The sequence below is a fragment of the Phyllosticta citriasiana genome (genome assembly GCF_038021145.1).
Source record: "Phyllosticta citriasiana strain CBS 120426 chromosome Unknown IWZ02scaffold_20, whole genome shotgun sequence".
In the NCBI taxonomy this organism is placed as follows: Eukaryota; Fungi; Ascomycota; class Dothideomycetes; order Botryosphaeriales; family Phyllostictaceae; genus Phyllosticta; species Phyllosticta citriasiana.
Window position 1 is genome coordinate 120,259 of NW_027117297.1, and position 14,712 is coordinate 134,970.

Here is a 14,712-nt window from a genome sequence, read left to right on the forward strand (position 1 = left end):
CGCCATCGAACAATTTGTCGCCCTCAATCAGGTTTTTGCGGACCCTGAAGGCCGCGGCCATCATGTGAAGTGCATCTTGAAAACCAAAATGTTCGATCATCTCTGGCAGCCGTGACCCGTCATCCAGATTTCCATTGTCGTCCCAGTCAAAATGCATGCCGGGATTTTTCTCAAATCTTAGATCCCACAGGGGGGATTCCCGTAGCTCCTCAAAAATTCGAGGCCTTCCGGCATGTAAAGGAGTGATGGCAATGTGCAGCGCACGATTGATAGCTCACGGCAACGTTTCCTAGATGACTCGAGTGCATCCTCAGCAAGCCATTTCGACAATGAAGATGTCAAGAACTTCTCAGGGCACACGCAATTGTGAAGAATCAGTGTCCCTATGTCGACATGCCCACCCCTCAACTCTGGTAGAATCAGAGGGCGCCATTTACTATCACTGAACGCATAGAGGCCAGTCGACGCCCGCTGTGGCGTCTGTGGCGCACCCTGTGTGGCGCAAACAACGGGGCTGACCTCAGCTATGACCACCTCCCACCAACACTACAACTCCGGTGCAACCTCTCCGTTTCTTCTTCTTCAACCGACCGCGTCAAGCCCATTAAAAGCCCTTAAAAAAGCCATTCCCTTTCTGATTGTAATAATTCCGTCCATCCGACACGCATCGAACGCGATAACGTTGCCACAACAGCAGACAACAGCAGACAGGCCTGGAATCCTCGCTTTGCAGAACATAGTAACAGGCACACAGAGAGCTTGAGGTCTACGCGACAATCAGACATCCATGAGCTGCTCTCCATACCCGCACGTGTCCTGTCCCAACCGGAGAGCAACGAGCAGCCCAAATACGCGACGACATGGTGGAACACCGTCAGCAGCCAATGAACCAGACCGCAAACTACATTTGCAGAATTCACCTCGGACCCATACCTAGCCTCGCGTCTCTGCGCAACTGACAGTCAACAATACCAACACCACATCCCTCCACCCCGGCCTCGCCAGCCATCCCATCGCCATCACAGCTTTCCCATCTCGCCGACGCGTCCTCAATATGGATAATCCCTGCTTGTACCGCAGCACCTCACCCTACTGCTAGTGCGCTCGCGTCGCGCCGCGCCGTCGCTGGGACGGGTGGCGGGGATCGCCCCGGGCCCCGGTTGAGCTGCTGAAGCGAACGGCCGAGGGTGCTGGGCGAGTGCCGGCTTGTGGGTTGGTGGGTCGGCGGGTGGATGAGAGGACCAGACGGCGCGGCGCGGCGCGGTGCGACATGAATTGGCGAAGGCATAGCGTGGTGTCAAAGTGGTTGGGCGAGATCCGCGGGAAAAGATGGCGGTGGTTGTGGTGACGGCTCTACGATTCTGGTTGTCCCAGTCGTGGCCAGTGGATCGACGAAGTTGACCTCGGGGTTGCGCTCTACAATTTCTCAACGACATCGCCTTTATCGCCCTTTGAATTCTCTCCAACGACTGTCCCATCAAACCCAAGAACCACCGCCCTTGTCCTCCAGGTAGGTAAGCCCGTCCATCCACCGCCAAGCCGCAAATCCATAACCACCACACGCTGCGCGCCGCAGGTAGCCAACGTGCCACTTGGCACGCGCCGCATATCGCACTGGGCATGCACGCCAAGCATCGTCTACACAATCAATCAGCGAGAGATCTGGCGGCGCCGGATGGTTCATTACTTCTGCGCGCTGCGCAGGCTGCACAAACTGCATGTTTGGGCTGTTGTCGGAGATTCGGCACTTGGTCGAGACGCGAGAACATGCGGATGTATGTGTGTCCTGTAGAGATGGGGATGATCGTGCGTCGTGCGTCGTGCCCAATAGGCGGGCTGTTGAGATAGGGTAGGTCGGCTGTACGTAGACTTGACTTGAATTGCAGACACTGAGGTGGCCGGACGTACGGACGCAAGGCTGGGTGATTCGACTCCTGGACTCGGACTGATAGCTGTCACGACGAAACAGCAGAGAATTCCACTTACAGCACTGCTCGCTGTCCAGGGGTATGCCCCTGAGAATTGCCTGTATGGAAAAGAAGCACAAAGGATCAGTCACCTTACAAATCACCAGGGCGGCAGTCCAGGAGTCGGGTCCTTGATTTGACATCCAAAGCACTTCACGACCCATCTATCAAAGACGATTCTCTAAGCATGCAAACAGAAAGAGAGAGACTATGGGGCGGAACCCTAATCCAATTTCATTCTTCCGGACGAGTCTTGCTCGCCACATGCCTTCCATCGCTATGCTACGTTACGCTACCTACGCGTCTGCTCCTCATCGCCACTCCACTCTCTTTTCCTGTCAACAGTTCCGATCCACACAACCCGCAAGTCGCAAACAGTCCCTCCATCCCTCAGTAAGCCGCCCACAAATGCAAGCGCAAGTGTACAGCCAATCAAGCACCCACCAGCCATCAACCCACGAGGAAAGCATTTTGAGTCGGAGAAAAAAATTTCAAATCTGCAATCTCTTTCGCACGAACGCGCGCACCCGACTCGCTTTGCCGCGACACACAAACGAGCAAGACCATCATTACAACGACAACAACGACAACAGCAGAACCAAACATGCCCACCCAACAGCCCCACAGCAATGCAGCAGATGAAAGCAAAACCCGCTCAAGAACCCCTCTATCAACACGAAATGAGATTGGGAAAGAACGCGGACGACGCGACGAAAAGCAGTGGTCTGGTATTTCTCTTTTCTTTGCAGATGACGACGGCAGGAAGGATAATGAGGACGACCGATCTGATGATGACGATGACGATGACGACGGCGGAGAAGAAAGAGGCGTTTGATGGGAGATTTCAAGACTCGCAAATCGAGAAGGCATGGGGAGGAAAATGACGGGAAAAAAGATCTCAACAACGACGATGACCACCAGCTCAAGCAGCCGCCGTCATATGCGCTTGAGCGCAAACATGCGTTTCGGTGTGAGCCACCATTGACTGGGGACAGCGGATTCCGGGCTCCTAAGCTGCTGATGCGGCAGGTGCTGCTGCTGCTGGGCCTGAGGCCCCTGAATCTGCGGCGACTGCGAACTCCTCGAGGGCGGGGGCGGGGGCGGGGGCGGCGACGTCGAGGAGGTCAAGCTGCTCGTCTGATCGTCTGCATACGGGGCGCGCAACTCGCACTGCCACACCTTCCAGGCGCGCAGCGACGCGAGGAACACGGCGCCGCTGACGAACATGGTGCCGACGAAGATCTGCGACGGGATGTAATTTGCCTCGCCGGTGCCGCGGATCAGGGCCATGGCGATGCTGTCGGCGAAGGTGGTCGGCAGGACGAGACTGAAGCACAGCATGCCGAACGAGCTGGCAAAGTTCTGGATGCCGACGACGTCGGCTAGGATGGGCGGGACGGCGCTCCAGAAGGTGCCGCAGACAGCGCCCGAGGCCATGGCGAAGACGGCGAGGAGCCCGTAGCTGTTGGCCAGGGTCCAGAGGACCAGGCAGAGGAGGCTGCACAGCACCGTCATGCCCAGGGCCATGTTGATGCGGCCGTAGGCGTCCGAGTAGTAGCCGATGATGGGGCGGCCGACGCCGAGGCCCAGGTTGAGGAGGGCGCCGAGCAGGCTGCCCTGGCGGGCCGTCAGACCGATGGACGTGGCGTAGCTGGGCAGCGAGTAGAGCAGCGAGATGTAGCCCAGCTGGGTGAGGAAGCCCCAGGTGAAGATGAGCAGGACCTCGGGGCGGCGGAACTCCTTGAGGCCGACGAACGCGCGGTGCTCCGTCGCCAGCGCCTTGCCGCGCTCCTTGAGCAGCACCGCGCTGATGAGGTTGAATACGAGGCTGCAGTACGCCAGGAAGCGGTACGTCCAGGCCACGCCGAACTCGTTGACCAGGTAGCCCGCCGCCAGCGTGTAGCCCAGGCCGCCGATGCCGGCGCCGCTGGCCGCGAAGCCCACGGCCAGGCTCTGCCGCGACGAGAACCACGGCGGCAGCATCGACGTCGCCGTGATGTACAGGAACCCCGTGCCCCAGCCAAACAGGAATCCCTGTGTCAGGAAGAGGTGCCACACCTCTGTCGCGTACGACGCCGCCAGCATCGAGAGGAATACGACGACGGCTCCGAATACCATGGTGAAGCGCACCCCGAGGAAGTGGTTCGAGACGGAAATGACCGGCGACACGATGAGCGATTGTGAGATGGACAGCCCACCTATCAGCGCGTACTGCCACCGCGTCGCGTCCGGGTACGTGTGGTGCGAGACGAAGTAGTCGAGGAAAATGGCCCAGGACTGTCCACTGATTAGCTTCGCTGCTTCCAATGAGAGGGAACTCCACTCACGCTATTGACTCCTGCCGTATGGGCATTGATGAGAAAGGCACATGTGGTGCAAACCCAGCCATAGCCGCCATCGGGCGGGCCTTCGTCCAGCCGTGACATGCTGCTGTCGGCGCGCTCGGGGTCCTGCGACTGCTGCGAGGACGCAGACGCAGGCGACGTGTGTGATGGATCGCTAATCATTCCGTTGGCGTCGTGGTGGTGCTCGAGGAATAGAGACTCGCGTGGGCTCTGACGAATAGAGAAGGACTCTCTACTCATCGCTCGCGCTCTTCAACGAGGTGTCGAAGAGGAAAGGAAGAGAGAGGCGGGGGGAGGGGGAAAGGGGACGTTTTTAGGGACGGACGACGAGAGCTGCAGATCAGAGCCAGCCAGCGTGCCAACGAAAGGGGGGGGCGCATTGGAAGCCCACGGCCTTTTTGCACCATTATGTAGGTCCAAGGGGCCCCAGTGGGGTTGCGATAGTCTAGTCGTCTGCCGATGCGAAGCGTCGTGGGCCGGATCTAAATTTGATTCAAATCGAGCATATCCCACGGAGCAGTATGGGTTTTTGCTCTCCACACCTCTCCACATGATAGCATCGCTAGTGTGCATCCTGGGCTCCTGTGACCCCCCACGCCCTCTGCATATGGTGGATAAGTGCGCAGGATCTGTCGTATCATGTTTGAGATCTCGTCGCCGTGCACCATGGCCGGGCGAGGCAACGTCGGCGTGGGTGGGTTCCAAGACGGAACTTTGAGCGCTCCGAGGGCACAATGTCCGATATGGGAGTCATTGCCGTCATTTGTGAGTCTCTTGTCCCATGGTCCAGTCTCCTGATCGGTGTGACGTGGTCCGGAGTGTTGTGTTTCTGCTCTTTCGCGGCTCTGCTCGAGACAAGAGGCTGATTGATACGAGGCCTCGAGGGCAGAAAAGCCGTCACTGCAGCGTCAGACTTATATCTGGAGCCATCGTGGGGAGCGGTGAAAGTGAGGGAGCCGCCGCAGGCAGACTTTCCCTGCAACGACTAGTCTGGCGATGCCGACGCATGCAACACCACGCCCACAGTCTATTGCCGCTAAAGGCTCCCCCAAAGTCGCCACTCTGTGACAGCCCTGGCTGTTCACTGGGCGAACCGCTGAGAAAGCCCCTCACGCGTGGGATTCGACATCATGGCGCCCTACGGCACTTCTCGTCGCGGTCTCGCCAGTTCTGAGGGTTTCGCACTGTTTCTTCCAAGACGTGCTAGATATGCAGCTAGTCAGTAGTAAGGACTGTGGAAGCGTGGGAGCAGCGCGAGGGGTAGGTTTTTGCTTGCCGTCCTTGTCGCCCATGATGGGAGCCTTGGCCCGCAGTGGGAAACGATGGTTACGGTTGTGTCAAACATTGTTGACAGATCCCGCCGTTTCGAACTCCTGAAACCAGCGGTAATCATTCTGCCCGGCCATACCCGCAATCTCTCTCAAAACCGGTCATCTTCAATGAGCAGCATAAGAAGTGGGATCCAGGACACACTGTCATGATCGGAGGGGCGCGCGGGGGTCGTTGGCTGCCAAACAAGGACAAGCCATTCTTATCTCCAAGGGGCGTAGGGCAGATTCCCGAGGAATTCTCACGGTATCATGCGTGCTAGTCGTGATTGGAGAAGAGATGACCTATTTTATTCAGATTATAGGTTGTGTTGCAAAGGCGAACGCCATCCGTACTTCATGTACCTGCGATGAGACCAGCTCCTCAAATTTGCGGTTCAGGAGAATCGCAAAAAGCCATGAAGTTAGAGAATGTCTCCTCATCAGACTCGTGCACGCGCATCCAGAAGTGTCCGGCTTAGCAGTCGCAACCAGAAGAGGAAGCGTGCTTTTGACCGATGGCGCCGTTATCCTTGCTTTTCATTCTTCATTTTCATCGCTTGTAGCCTCGAAATTCTTCTTCGGGTCGATTCCATCATCATCGTCGGCGTCTTCGTCTGCGTGCTCGGCTGCTGCGCTGCCACCATAGTTGGGTCTGTTGACATTCTCGCCCTTGCCGACGAGCACCGATTCGACCGCGGGGAGTGACTCCAGCAGCGATCGGTATTGGTCGACCGTTAACGAGATGCCCTGAGCATGTTTTGTCAGTTCCCATCCGCATCCCCTGTGTCGTGTGCGTTGCGTACCTTCTTTCCAGGCAGCGCCTTGCCGTCTTTTTCGTAGTATTCGCGAATGTTGACCATCGACTTGCCCTTGAACTCTGAGACGGTAACGCGGCGAGTGTTTGAAAGCTGGGGTATGGGTCAGCCATTGGTCAAATTCGAAGCTCGCCCAGGGTTGGGCTGAGGGGGTTGTTTGCGACGCTATCACGCACCTCCCAGTACGGATCGCCATTGTCGTCCGTCAACATGCCATTGGCGCCGGCCGGCTTCTTTGCCTTGGTTGTCTTGGCCTTCTTCGGCTTGGGCTCTTCGTCGTCGTCGGCGACGACAAACTCGTCGCTCAAGTAGCCATCAGTCGCGCGCTTGCGGGATCCTCGCTTGGACGACATGCTGAATGACAGTATTTGGTTGGGAATGTGTCGCGGCCGAAAAACGAATCGTACGGTGTGATGAAGGTAGGAAGCCCGCGCTAGGCGGGCGAAGAGGAGGCAAGGTTGTAGAGCGGTTCGGAGCATTGGTTGGGTTGCAAAAGTGAGAGGACGCGGCTAAACGCGAAGTGACGTGATGCTGATTCTGCGACACGGCGGCCCGTGCTTAAGTTGTTCTAATCGGGCAATCTAATTGATCCTGCACAGCCTATGTTGCATTTCTACGTGACTAAATAAGACACTACTTCTTGGACACTATATTCGCGGCTTTATCGTAATCCTGCGCTGTCGCTTCGACCCCGTCCACGATCTCTTCCACTGGCCTTCCACTTTCCCTGGTCGTTCGGAACAACTTTCTTTCCTCGACGAACTTGCGACAATTCTCGCGTCCTTTGGCCACATCCACAAACCAAATGACGATGCTGGCAGATGTCGTCAGTGCGACCAGAAAAGGGAATCCCATCCAGTTGTTGTTGGTGTTGTTTATGATTGCCTGCACAACGTTGGGCCCGATGATCGACGACGCGCGATTCGTGATGCCAAAAAGGCCAAAGAACATGTTCTCGTACCCGCGTGGAGTCACTTCCGACATCATGGTCTGCGAGTACGCGTAGTATGGGGCTTGGAATAGCCCAAAGAGGACGTTGAAGAGCCAGAAGTCATAGGTGTGGTGGTAGCCCACGCGGGAAGTCCACAGCCCCAGCATTCCATAAAATGCTATGAATACGGAAAAAAAGTTGGTTACCATAAACATGCGCTTGGTGGTGATCTTGAAGTAGCGCTGGATGTACCAGAATCCAAATGTGGAAAAGGTGCTGCAGGAGGCCTGGGCAATGCCTAGATAGGTGATCTGCAGGAAGGAGAACGAGACTTGGTCTGCTTGAATGATCTGAACAAGCGTGCTCGTCGTGTTCAAGCCGTCGGCGAGGAGGAAAAAGGCCACCAGGTAGATGAAAGTTTGCGGCAAGTGCTGGACCTCACGAATGGCCAGGGCGACTTGTTTCCATCCAATGGTGGCGTAGTTGGATCCTTTGGGTATTTTGGGACCAGGTCGGCGCTGCTGGAACAAAAACCACCAAATACCCAGCACAATCCAGTATGTGTTTGTAAGGAAGAGAGCCCAGTTATTTGCGTATTCGTTGCCTTGGAGCGGGAGCAGCACACTCAGATTGATGGCCAGAGTGAAGAGGTATCCAATGTTCGAGTGGGCCGTTGAAATGCTCGAAATGTGGTTGCGCTCCAAGCTCTCGATCATGTCGTATTCTTCCTGGCTGATTTTGCCCTCTTTGAGATCCTCCTCGCGGGCCTTACGGACGTGTGGCATGTACCGGGCGAGACGGGGGAACACGGCGGCGTAGAAGACGAGGGTCGCGCCATATGTAATGTAGCTCACAGTGTACAGGCCCATGGCGCTGTGCCACTGGGCTGCGCCCTTGACTGACATCATGCTGTACTGGAAGATCCAGCAAATGACTGTGAGCACTAGCAACAACCATCGACCAAAGGACCCGTAGTCGGCCGCGCTACCGAGCCAGACGAAGATGATGGTCATGACGGTAAAGGCGAGTCCATTTGCCAAAAGCACAACCGACGCAACGCTCCTCGTCCCGCTGCCAAATGGTACGACGCATGCGCCATCTCCGCAGTTGCCAATTTCTCGGGGATGCTTGTCGGGGTCGAAGCCGGCGGAGGTCAGGGCTGATTGAAAGCTGCCAGAGTCAACAAGTCGGCTCGAAGAGATAATTGCGCCTTTGCTAGCTTACAGGGTTTGACTGTAGCTACCTGGTCCAACTCCATTGTCTCCGTTGTAGTAGAGGTAGTAGCTCCACAGCTCCTTTCTCGTCGTTGTGGGCTGGTCAAACGCGTCTTCGTCGGTACCAAAGAGGGCCTCGAACTGTGAGATGTTCTCGCGGATTTTGGCAGAGCGCTCGTTAGCTGGATCGGCTGCGACCTCGACCACGTCGCGCACCTGCAAGTCTTTCATGGACGTCATTGGGCGCGCGGGATGGAGGAGGGGTTCGAGAGAAGGGCGACCAGCGCTGGACGATGGAGTGGCATCGTAAGGCATTCGGAGCGACGGCGAGGCCGTGTCATGATATGATCAACGACAGGGCGCTGCAGAGGGGGGTAGAGGACGGTTGTGGATGGGAGCAACGCAGGGTTGCAGCCAGATTGCCAAAGTAGTGGCCCTATGTGTTCGTTAGTGACGAGCAAATGGCGGCATGGACTTTTTCCCCGCTTCCCCTCCTGCCGCCACAAACCTTGCCGAATCGCGCAAGGACCACAGCAAACTTGGACTTCAACCTTCAACGTTGCATCCGCCCTAGACTTTTCTTCATTGTCACCTCGCTATCAAAAGTCTACCAGTACTGACATTCAGATACCATATCTTTCCACCATTGACAGGCAGAGTCTACAACGGTAAGATGCACACATCTCCCATTGGACCACTGCTCTTATCCCCTTTCGGTCCTGCTTACCAGAAATAGCAGTTTGCGGAGAGCAAGCTTTGTCCACAGATCCACTCGACATTAAGGCTGTCCACCACACCCTCCATCAGTCAAACAGGACGGATACGACCACTGTCGTTACCTACGACATGGCTGCCGCCTCTCTCGACCAAGACAAACTTCGCCGTCAGATTGGTCAGCTTTTCATCGTCGGCTTTCACGGCCAGACCGTCGACGAAAATATCAAGAAGCTCATCCGCGCCCCCTACTATGTTGGTCAAATCGTCTTGTTCCAGCGCAACGTTGTCAGTGCTGCCCAACTTGCGAAATTGACCGACGACCTCCAGCAATTGGCGCGCGAAGCTGGACATGAGCGTCATCTGATCATCGGCATCGACCAAGAAAATGGCCTCGTCACTCGTATCGCGCCCCCAATCACACCCCAGCTTCCAGGGTCTATGGCACTCGGCGCAACGGGGTCATCCGAGGACGCATACAACATCGGTAGAGCCACTGGCCGGGTTTTGCGCTCTCTAGGGATCAACATGAACTACGGCCCTGTCTGCGACGTCAACAACAATCCCTCGAATCCAGTCATTGGCGTCCGCTCTTTCGGTGACGATCCCACAAAGGTCGCTGCCCTGGCTACTGCCAATCTCCGAGGACTTCGAGATGGTGGTGTCATTTCGTGCGCCAAGCACTTTCCTGGTCATGGCGATACGGCTGTAGACTCTCACTACGGTCTTCCAAAGATTGAGAAGACTTGGGAGCAGCTTGAGCAGTGCGAGGTGATGCCCTTCAGGGAGGCTGTTGACAACAAGATTGAGTCAGTCATGACAGCTCATATTGTCTTTGGAGACTCTTCGTTGCCTGCCACGCTGGATCCAAAGGTCCTGTCTAAGCTCAGGAGTGGTCTCAACTTTCGAGGCGTCATCATCTCGGACTGTCTTGAGATGAACGCCATTCGAACAGAGTGCGGCGGAACCGTCCAAGGCGCCATCACTGCCTTGAAAGCAGGCTGCAACTGCGTCATGATCTGCCACACAATTGATCTTCAGTCGGGTGCGTTGGAGGCCGTCTTTGAAGCTGCGGAAGAAAAGGATTTTGCCTCGCAGTTGAGCGAATCTTATGACCGTGTCAATGCAATTAGGAGCGACATGTCCATGGAAACGTCTTGCAGCGATCCGAATCTTCAGAAGTTCTGGCAGTTCAGTGCCGATAATGCAAAGCTAGCTGAGGACGTGTACAAACGAAGCGCAACTCTTGTTCGAGGAACGTCGAAGCTGCCGCTCCTCAAGGACAGCAAAATCTTGTTTGCCATTCCTTCAGACATGCCGATACCTAGCGGGGTCGTCGAGTATGGAGACCTCCAAGATGCAGCCCCTAAGACGCCATCCGGCTACTTGGAAGTCTTGAAGTCATTCAACCCATCCGTTCAGCACTTGAAATTTTTCCAAGACGGGCGCAACGACAAAGAGTATGTGAAAAGCATCTCAACCTCCGCAGGATCAAATTACTGACCATTTCTCAGAATTCTCGACGCAGCCGCTGCTGTAGACACGGTCATATTGGCCACCAGAAACGCCCGCTTTTCGCCGTACCAGCGCAACATGGCCAAATCACTGCAGTCGGCTGCGCCAAGTCTGGTTGTCATTGCTACCTGCGATCCGTACGACTTTCTTGGAAAGGACGGCGAATTTATCGAGAATTACGTTGCCATCTATGAGCCGACTGCAGCCGCTTTCAAGGGCGCTGCCGACGTCCTGTTTGGCGTCTGTGACGCTGCGGGTCGACTTCCGGTCCAGTCTTTGTAAAATGGCGCCATGGGAGAACGCAACTGAAGCGCGTCATCGCTCTCGACAGGGAGCGCAACCGCGTGTCAAAGTTCGGCTCGCGTGGATCAGGCTGTAGCCGCGAGCTTGGTCCGACCGAGGAGATCGATGATGGAATTGCCAAAAGCGTAGATGCCTCCCAACATAAACACCTATCGTTCAAGACTCATAGACGGGACGAACAGCTGCCAGTCAGGAAGCGTCATCGCCTGGATTGGCGGTTAAGGTAAACTGTTTCCTCTGATAAGAAACAGGAGTGTCTGTGTGGCGTGACGGCTAGTGTCTGGAAAAAAGTTTGTGGGCGCTTTGACCCATACACGCGTATCCCTGCGCACAAAAACTGAAAGGCATTGTTACCACGGCTTTTCCCCGCTCCGCAGCGAACGTACGCGTCTGACCTCACTCAACTTTGGCACCTGTATCAAAACTCAACATTTCAACCATTCGTCCAAGAAATCATGCCATCCAGTATGGGAAACGAGCAGGTATTCAATTTCTCGCCTGAATCAGTGGCGCGACTGCAAAGACTCTCCCAGAGTCCACCGGCCCACAAAATCAAGCGACTGGGTCTGGTTAGTCGCGGTGCGGGAAATGCCAGACACCATGGGACATGTCAAGCCGGGAAATGTCTACCATATCGAAGGTCAAGGAGATTACCAAACGGCACCGGGTGATGGCGTGTTGCCTGACATCGCCTGCTCGCGCTGGACCAAAGAATTCGCTCCCATCATCGGATCGTTCCCTTCCCTGGAAGTGCTCATTCTGGACACCACCCCGTACCGCGGAATGGGCTTACCGTTCTCCAGGAGCCTTCTGTCGCATGTCGTGTACAAAGAGACTCCGGTGATGGTTCGTGTCGAATTCCAAACTTACGTTTGCGAGTTTTTCTGGAAAGGCTTCAAGACGACTACAGAGGTCACCTTCAAACCCAAACCACGTCTTCAAGGATCGCAGCGGCATGCAATCTACTCTGATACCGAGCGACTGTCGACACAGCTCGACGATTTCTTCGAGAAATTATCCATGGCATACTTCGACCAAGGCCCGTCCACGGTGCGGTTCAAGTCGCTGGATATGGCGGGAATGACCATCTTCTCTCTTTGTCATGAATATCTTAAGTCTGGAAGACCAGACAACCGTCCACCCCTCTCTCTGTCTCTTCGGGGTATCAGAGAAAGAACATTCGATGAGGACGATGATTCGGACGAAGTGGACGAGGAGGACGAAGAACTATTCGGATTCAAAATGGATGGCATGCGCACGATACTCGAAGAGCTATCTAGGAGCGAGCGCATCTTTCACGAGCTGTCGATTGTCGACTGCAGATTCGCCAAGACGAAGCAATTCCTTGTTTCTGTGTTCAAACGTCTGAGGAAGCAGCATGATCATATAAAGACATTCCGCTTTGAAAAAGTCAGGGATTTGAAGGGCAGGATCGTGAAGTTTGACTGGGATGGCGATGGGCAGATGGATGACGGCTCGCGGGTTCCAGCGCTCGTTGAGGAACTTGGTGTGCGGCAGACTCTTGGACGTATGGTTGAGTGCGTGCGGTGTTAGTTGGCCTCCTTTGCTTCCAGTCCCATGGATCACCTTTTACGCGCTTTCTATGGGAAGGTATCTTTGTTGGGCTGTCACATCCAAAGTTCGCGGCCATCCTAAGACTTTGGGTGTAAATGCAGTCAAATCTCCAATCTCCAACAATACAAAAGCGCATCATTTCCTCTACAAAGTCCATCCTCCATCCACATCACAGCATCCATCTAAAACTTTACGTCTCTCAGCGCTTCACCCCGTATCCAACTCTCGTAACAAAGGCAGGCGCCTCTCAAAGTCAGGATATCAACCGCCTTATTTCCACTTCACAGTAAGTTCATGCTTTTGACGCAACCACATCATAGCTGACAGCAAAGAGATGTCTTCACCTTCAGTTCAGCCATCAGCTGAGACTTCCGCATCTTCGCCCGCCTTCGCCTCGGACAGCCTCATTTCCGTCTTTGCTTGCTTGTCGAACCTTGAACTACTCCCGAACGAACTGGCGATCGACATTTTCAGCTACCTGGACTTCAAAGATCTTCAGAACCTCCGCCTCACCAGCAATACCCTGGACGCGAAGGCTGCCCTCGCGATGAGAGCGTCGCATCGGGATAGCATCAGAAAGATTCGCCTCCCGCTCACTCGTGAGGATCTAGACGCTTTGTACACGTTTTCTGATCACGCGCTTGCCAAGGAAGTGACGCATCTCACCTTGGTCAAGACTAACCTCTGCGACTTCATCTACGACTCTAACGACGTGGATGGCAAGTGGACGGCGAAATTGTTGTACATCCTCTTGCCTTACTTGCAGTACTGCCGTCTCGAATGCCGCCGTCCAACGGATCGAGCTCGCTCCAAGAAAATGAGCCAGCTGCTCACGTGGGACATTTCCTTCCTGGAAGGCCTTCTCAGTAATTACGAGATCTTGCGCCTGCACGTGGTCGTCTACGGCTTGTTCGACTGCAAGATCGTCCCCGACCGCGAACCCTCCAAACCGGATGTCGCCTTCGTCGGTCGCCTCAATCGGGGTATCCCCCAAGAATCCGGCCACTCGTCGACCAAGTTTTACCGCGAACAGCAAGACGTACTCTGGAGCTACTGCAGATACATTCGATTCCACCTGTTGCGCCGTCCGTTCCGATACCTGCTGCTGTCTATGCTGCACGTCGTGTTGCCCGAGCTGCGGCTCCTCTTCGAAGACATCGGCGCCCCTCCAATCTTGAAGCTCCTCGGCGGCGTACTGGATTTCAACGAGAAAAAGCCATGGCTATGGAGCCAACCCGTCACCAACGAGCAGGCGCTCAGAGCCTTCGTCGCGTGTGTCCGGCCCACCCTCCAAAAGTTCATCATCCGCCAGTGCGCCAAAGAGAAGGGCACGCTTCCTTCATCCCTAAGCTGCCTCTTCACCGAACTCAAGACGTGCGAGCGACTGCAGTACGTCGATGTCAAGCGGGTCGAATCCAGCAATTTCTTCAACACCCAAAATGATGAGCTTTTCGACACCATGTTTGGTCATGGTCAGATCGACTGGCAGGTCGTCATCGATCATAGTGGCATCCAGCGCACTTTGGATCTCATGATTCGCTGCTTCAATGATATCCACGTTTTCGTTATCTAGTCTTTCTGCGTTTCGGTTCACGTTCCGCTGCTGCTGCTGCACGACTAGCCTTATCTGCGGCCGCTGGACGCGACGGGGGAGTCTGGAAAATTCTTTCTTCTCTTCTCTTTACTTTTTTTCTCCCTTTATTCCCTCCCTTCCTTCTTTTATCCCCTCTCTTTCCCCCCCACCACTCTTTCCCTTCTTTCCCTTTTTCCCTCTCTTTCCCTGTTTTCCCCTTTTCCCTTGTTTCCCCTTCATTCCCACTTCTGCGTGTAGCTAGAAAATTAAAGTTCTTCATTTGGTTCCATCGGCAAAGGTCATTCGCTCATCCGCTGGCGGATTTCTCAAAGCGCGACGCGTCCATCGCCGTTCAAGTCGACAGACACAAAATGGAAAGCAGGCGCTGGGTTTCGGGTTTTGGGCATCAGGCAAAAAATTGCATTTTGATTGTTTGCGTGCGGCGGTCGG

General features: G+C 55.1%; 6 protein-coding genes across 6 annotated transcripts; 2 read left to right on the top strand and 4 right to left on the bottom strand.

The window, feature by feature from the left end:
- Window positions 1-1,191: 1,191 nt before the first annotated feature.
- IWZ02DRAFT_464736 (uncharacterized protein) lies at window positions 1,192-2,177 on the bottom strand. The gene has a single exon (XM_066768414.1). It carries the CDS (start codon window positions 2,129-2,131, stop codon window positions 1,478-1,480), a length of 654 nt encoding a protein of 217 aa, XP_066617939.1. The 5' UTR covers window positions 2,132-2,177; the 3' UTR covers window positions 1,192-1,477.
- A 700-nt stretch (window positions 2,178-2,877) lies between these two features.
- On the bottom strand, window positions 2,878-4,864 carry IWZ02DRAFT_146579 (major facilitator superfamily domain-containing protein). Its single transcript, XM_066761848.1, has 2 exons — window positions 4,295-4,864; window positions 2,878-4,244 (listed from the first exon to the last, which is right to left on the bottom strand). The coding sequence occupies exons 1-2, from the start codon at window positions 4,550-4,552 to the stop codon at window positions 2,904-2,906; spliced, it is 1,599 nt and encodes a 532-aa protein (XP_066617940.1). The 5' UTR covers window positions 4,553-4,864; the 3' UTR covers window positions 2,878-2,903.
- A 1,037-nt stretch (window positions 4,865-5,901) lies between these two features.
- Window positions 5,902-6,918, bottom strand: IWZ02DRAFT_464742 (putative RNA polymerase II transcriptional coactivator; the record flags this gene model as incomplete). Its single annotated transcript, XM_066768415.1, has 3 exons — window positions 5,902-6,369; window positions 6,426-6,530; window positions 6,614-6,918. Coding segments are annotated over 3 exons (620 nt in total), but the record flags the coding sequence as incomplete, so codon positions are not given.
- A 152-nt stretch (window positions 6,919-7,070) lies between these two features.
- Window positions 7,071-8,822, bottom strand: IWZ02DRAFT_472340 (uncharacterized protein; the record flags this gene model as incomplete). Its single annotated transcript, XM_066768944.1, has 2 exons — window positions 7,071-8,538; window positions 8,593-8,822. 2 exons carry the CDS (start codon window positions 8,820-8,822, stop codon window positions 7,071-7,073), a joined length of 1,698 nt encoding a protein of 565 aa, XP_066617942.1.
- A 330-nt stretch (window positions 8,823-9,152) lies between these two features.
- On the top strand, window positions 9,153-11,398 carry IWZ02DRAFT_146695 (putative beta-N-acetylglucosaminidase). The gene is made up of 3 exons (XM_066761849.1): window positions 9,153-9,250; window positions 9,319-10,756; window positions 10,811-11,398. The coding sequence occupies exons 2-3, from the start codon at window positions 9,429-9,431 to the stop codon at window positions 11,091-11,093; spliced, it is 1,611 nt and encodes a 536-aa protein (XP_066617943.1). The 5' UTR covers window positions 9,153-9,250; window positions 9,319-9,428; the 3' UTR covers window positions 11,094-11,398.
- A 316-nt stretch (window positions 11,399-11,714) lies between these two features.
- On the top strand, window positions 11,715-14,262 carry IWZ02DRAFT_485688 (uncharacterized protein; the record flags this gene model as incomplete). The annotated part of the gene is made up of 4 exons (XM_066769231.1): window positions 11,715-12,621; window positions 12,689-12,840; window positions 12,893-12,975; window positions 13,017-14,262. The coding sequence occupies 4 exons, from the start codon at window positions 11,715-11,717 to the stop codon at window positions 14,260-14,262; spliced, it is 2,388 nt and encodes a 795-aa protein (XP_066617944.1).
- Between the last annotated feature and the right edge of the window lie 450 nt (window positions 14,263-14,712).

Excerpts from the sequence above, each read along its gene's own strand:
- IWZ02DRAFT_464736 (XM_066768414.1), bottom strand. The coding sequence starts at position 2,131 with ATGGGTCGTGAAGTGCTTTGGATGTCAAATCAAGGACCCGACTCCTGG.
- IWZ02DRAFT_146579 (XM_066761848.1), bottom strand. The coding sequence starts at position 4,552 with ATGAGTAGAGAGTCCTTCTCTATTCGTCAGAGCCCACGCGAGTCTCTA. Across the intron at positions 4,245-4,294 it reads ATACGGCAGGAGTCAATAGC|TCCTGGGCCATTTTCCTCGA; the intron begins GTGAGTGGAGTT and ends ATCAGTGGACAG.
- IWZ02DRAFT_146695 (XM_066761849.1), top strand. The coding sequence starts at position 9,429 with ATGGCTGCCGCCTCTCTCGACCAAGACAAACTTCGCCGTCAGATTGGT. Across the intron at positions 10,757-10,810 it reads GACGGGCGCAACGACAAAGA|AATTCTCGACGCAGCCGCTG; the intron begins GTATGTGAAAAG and ends ACCATTTCTCAG.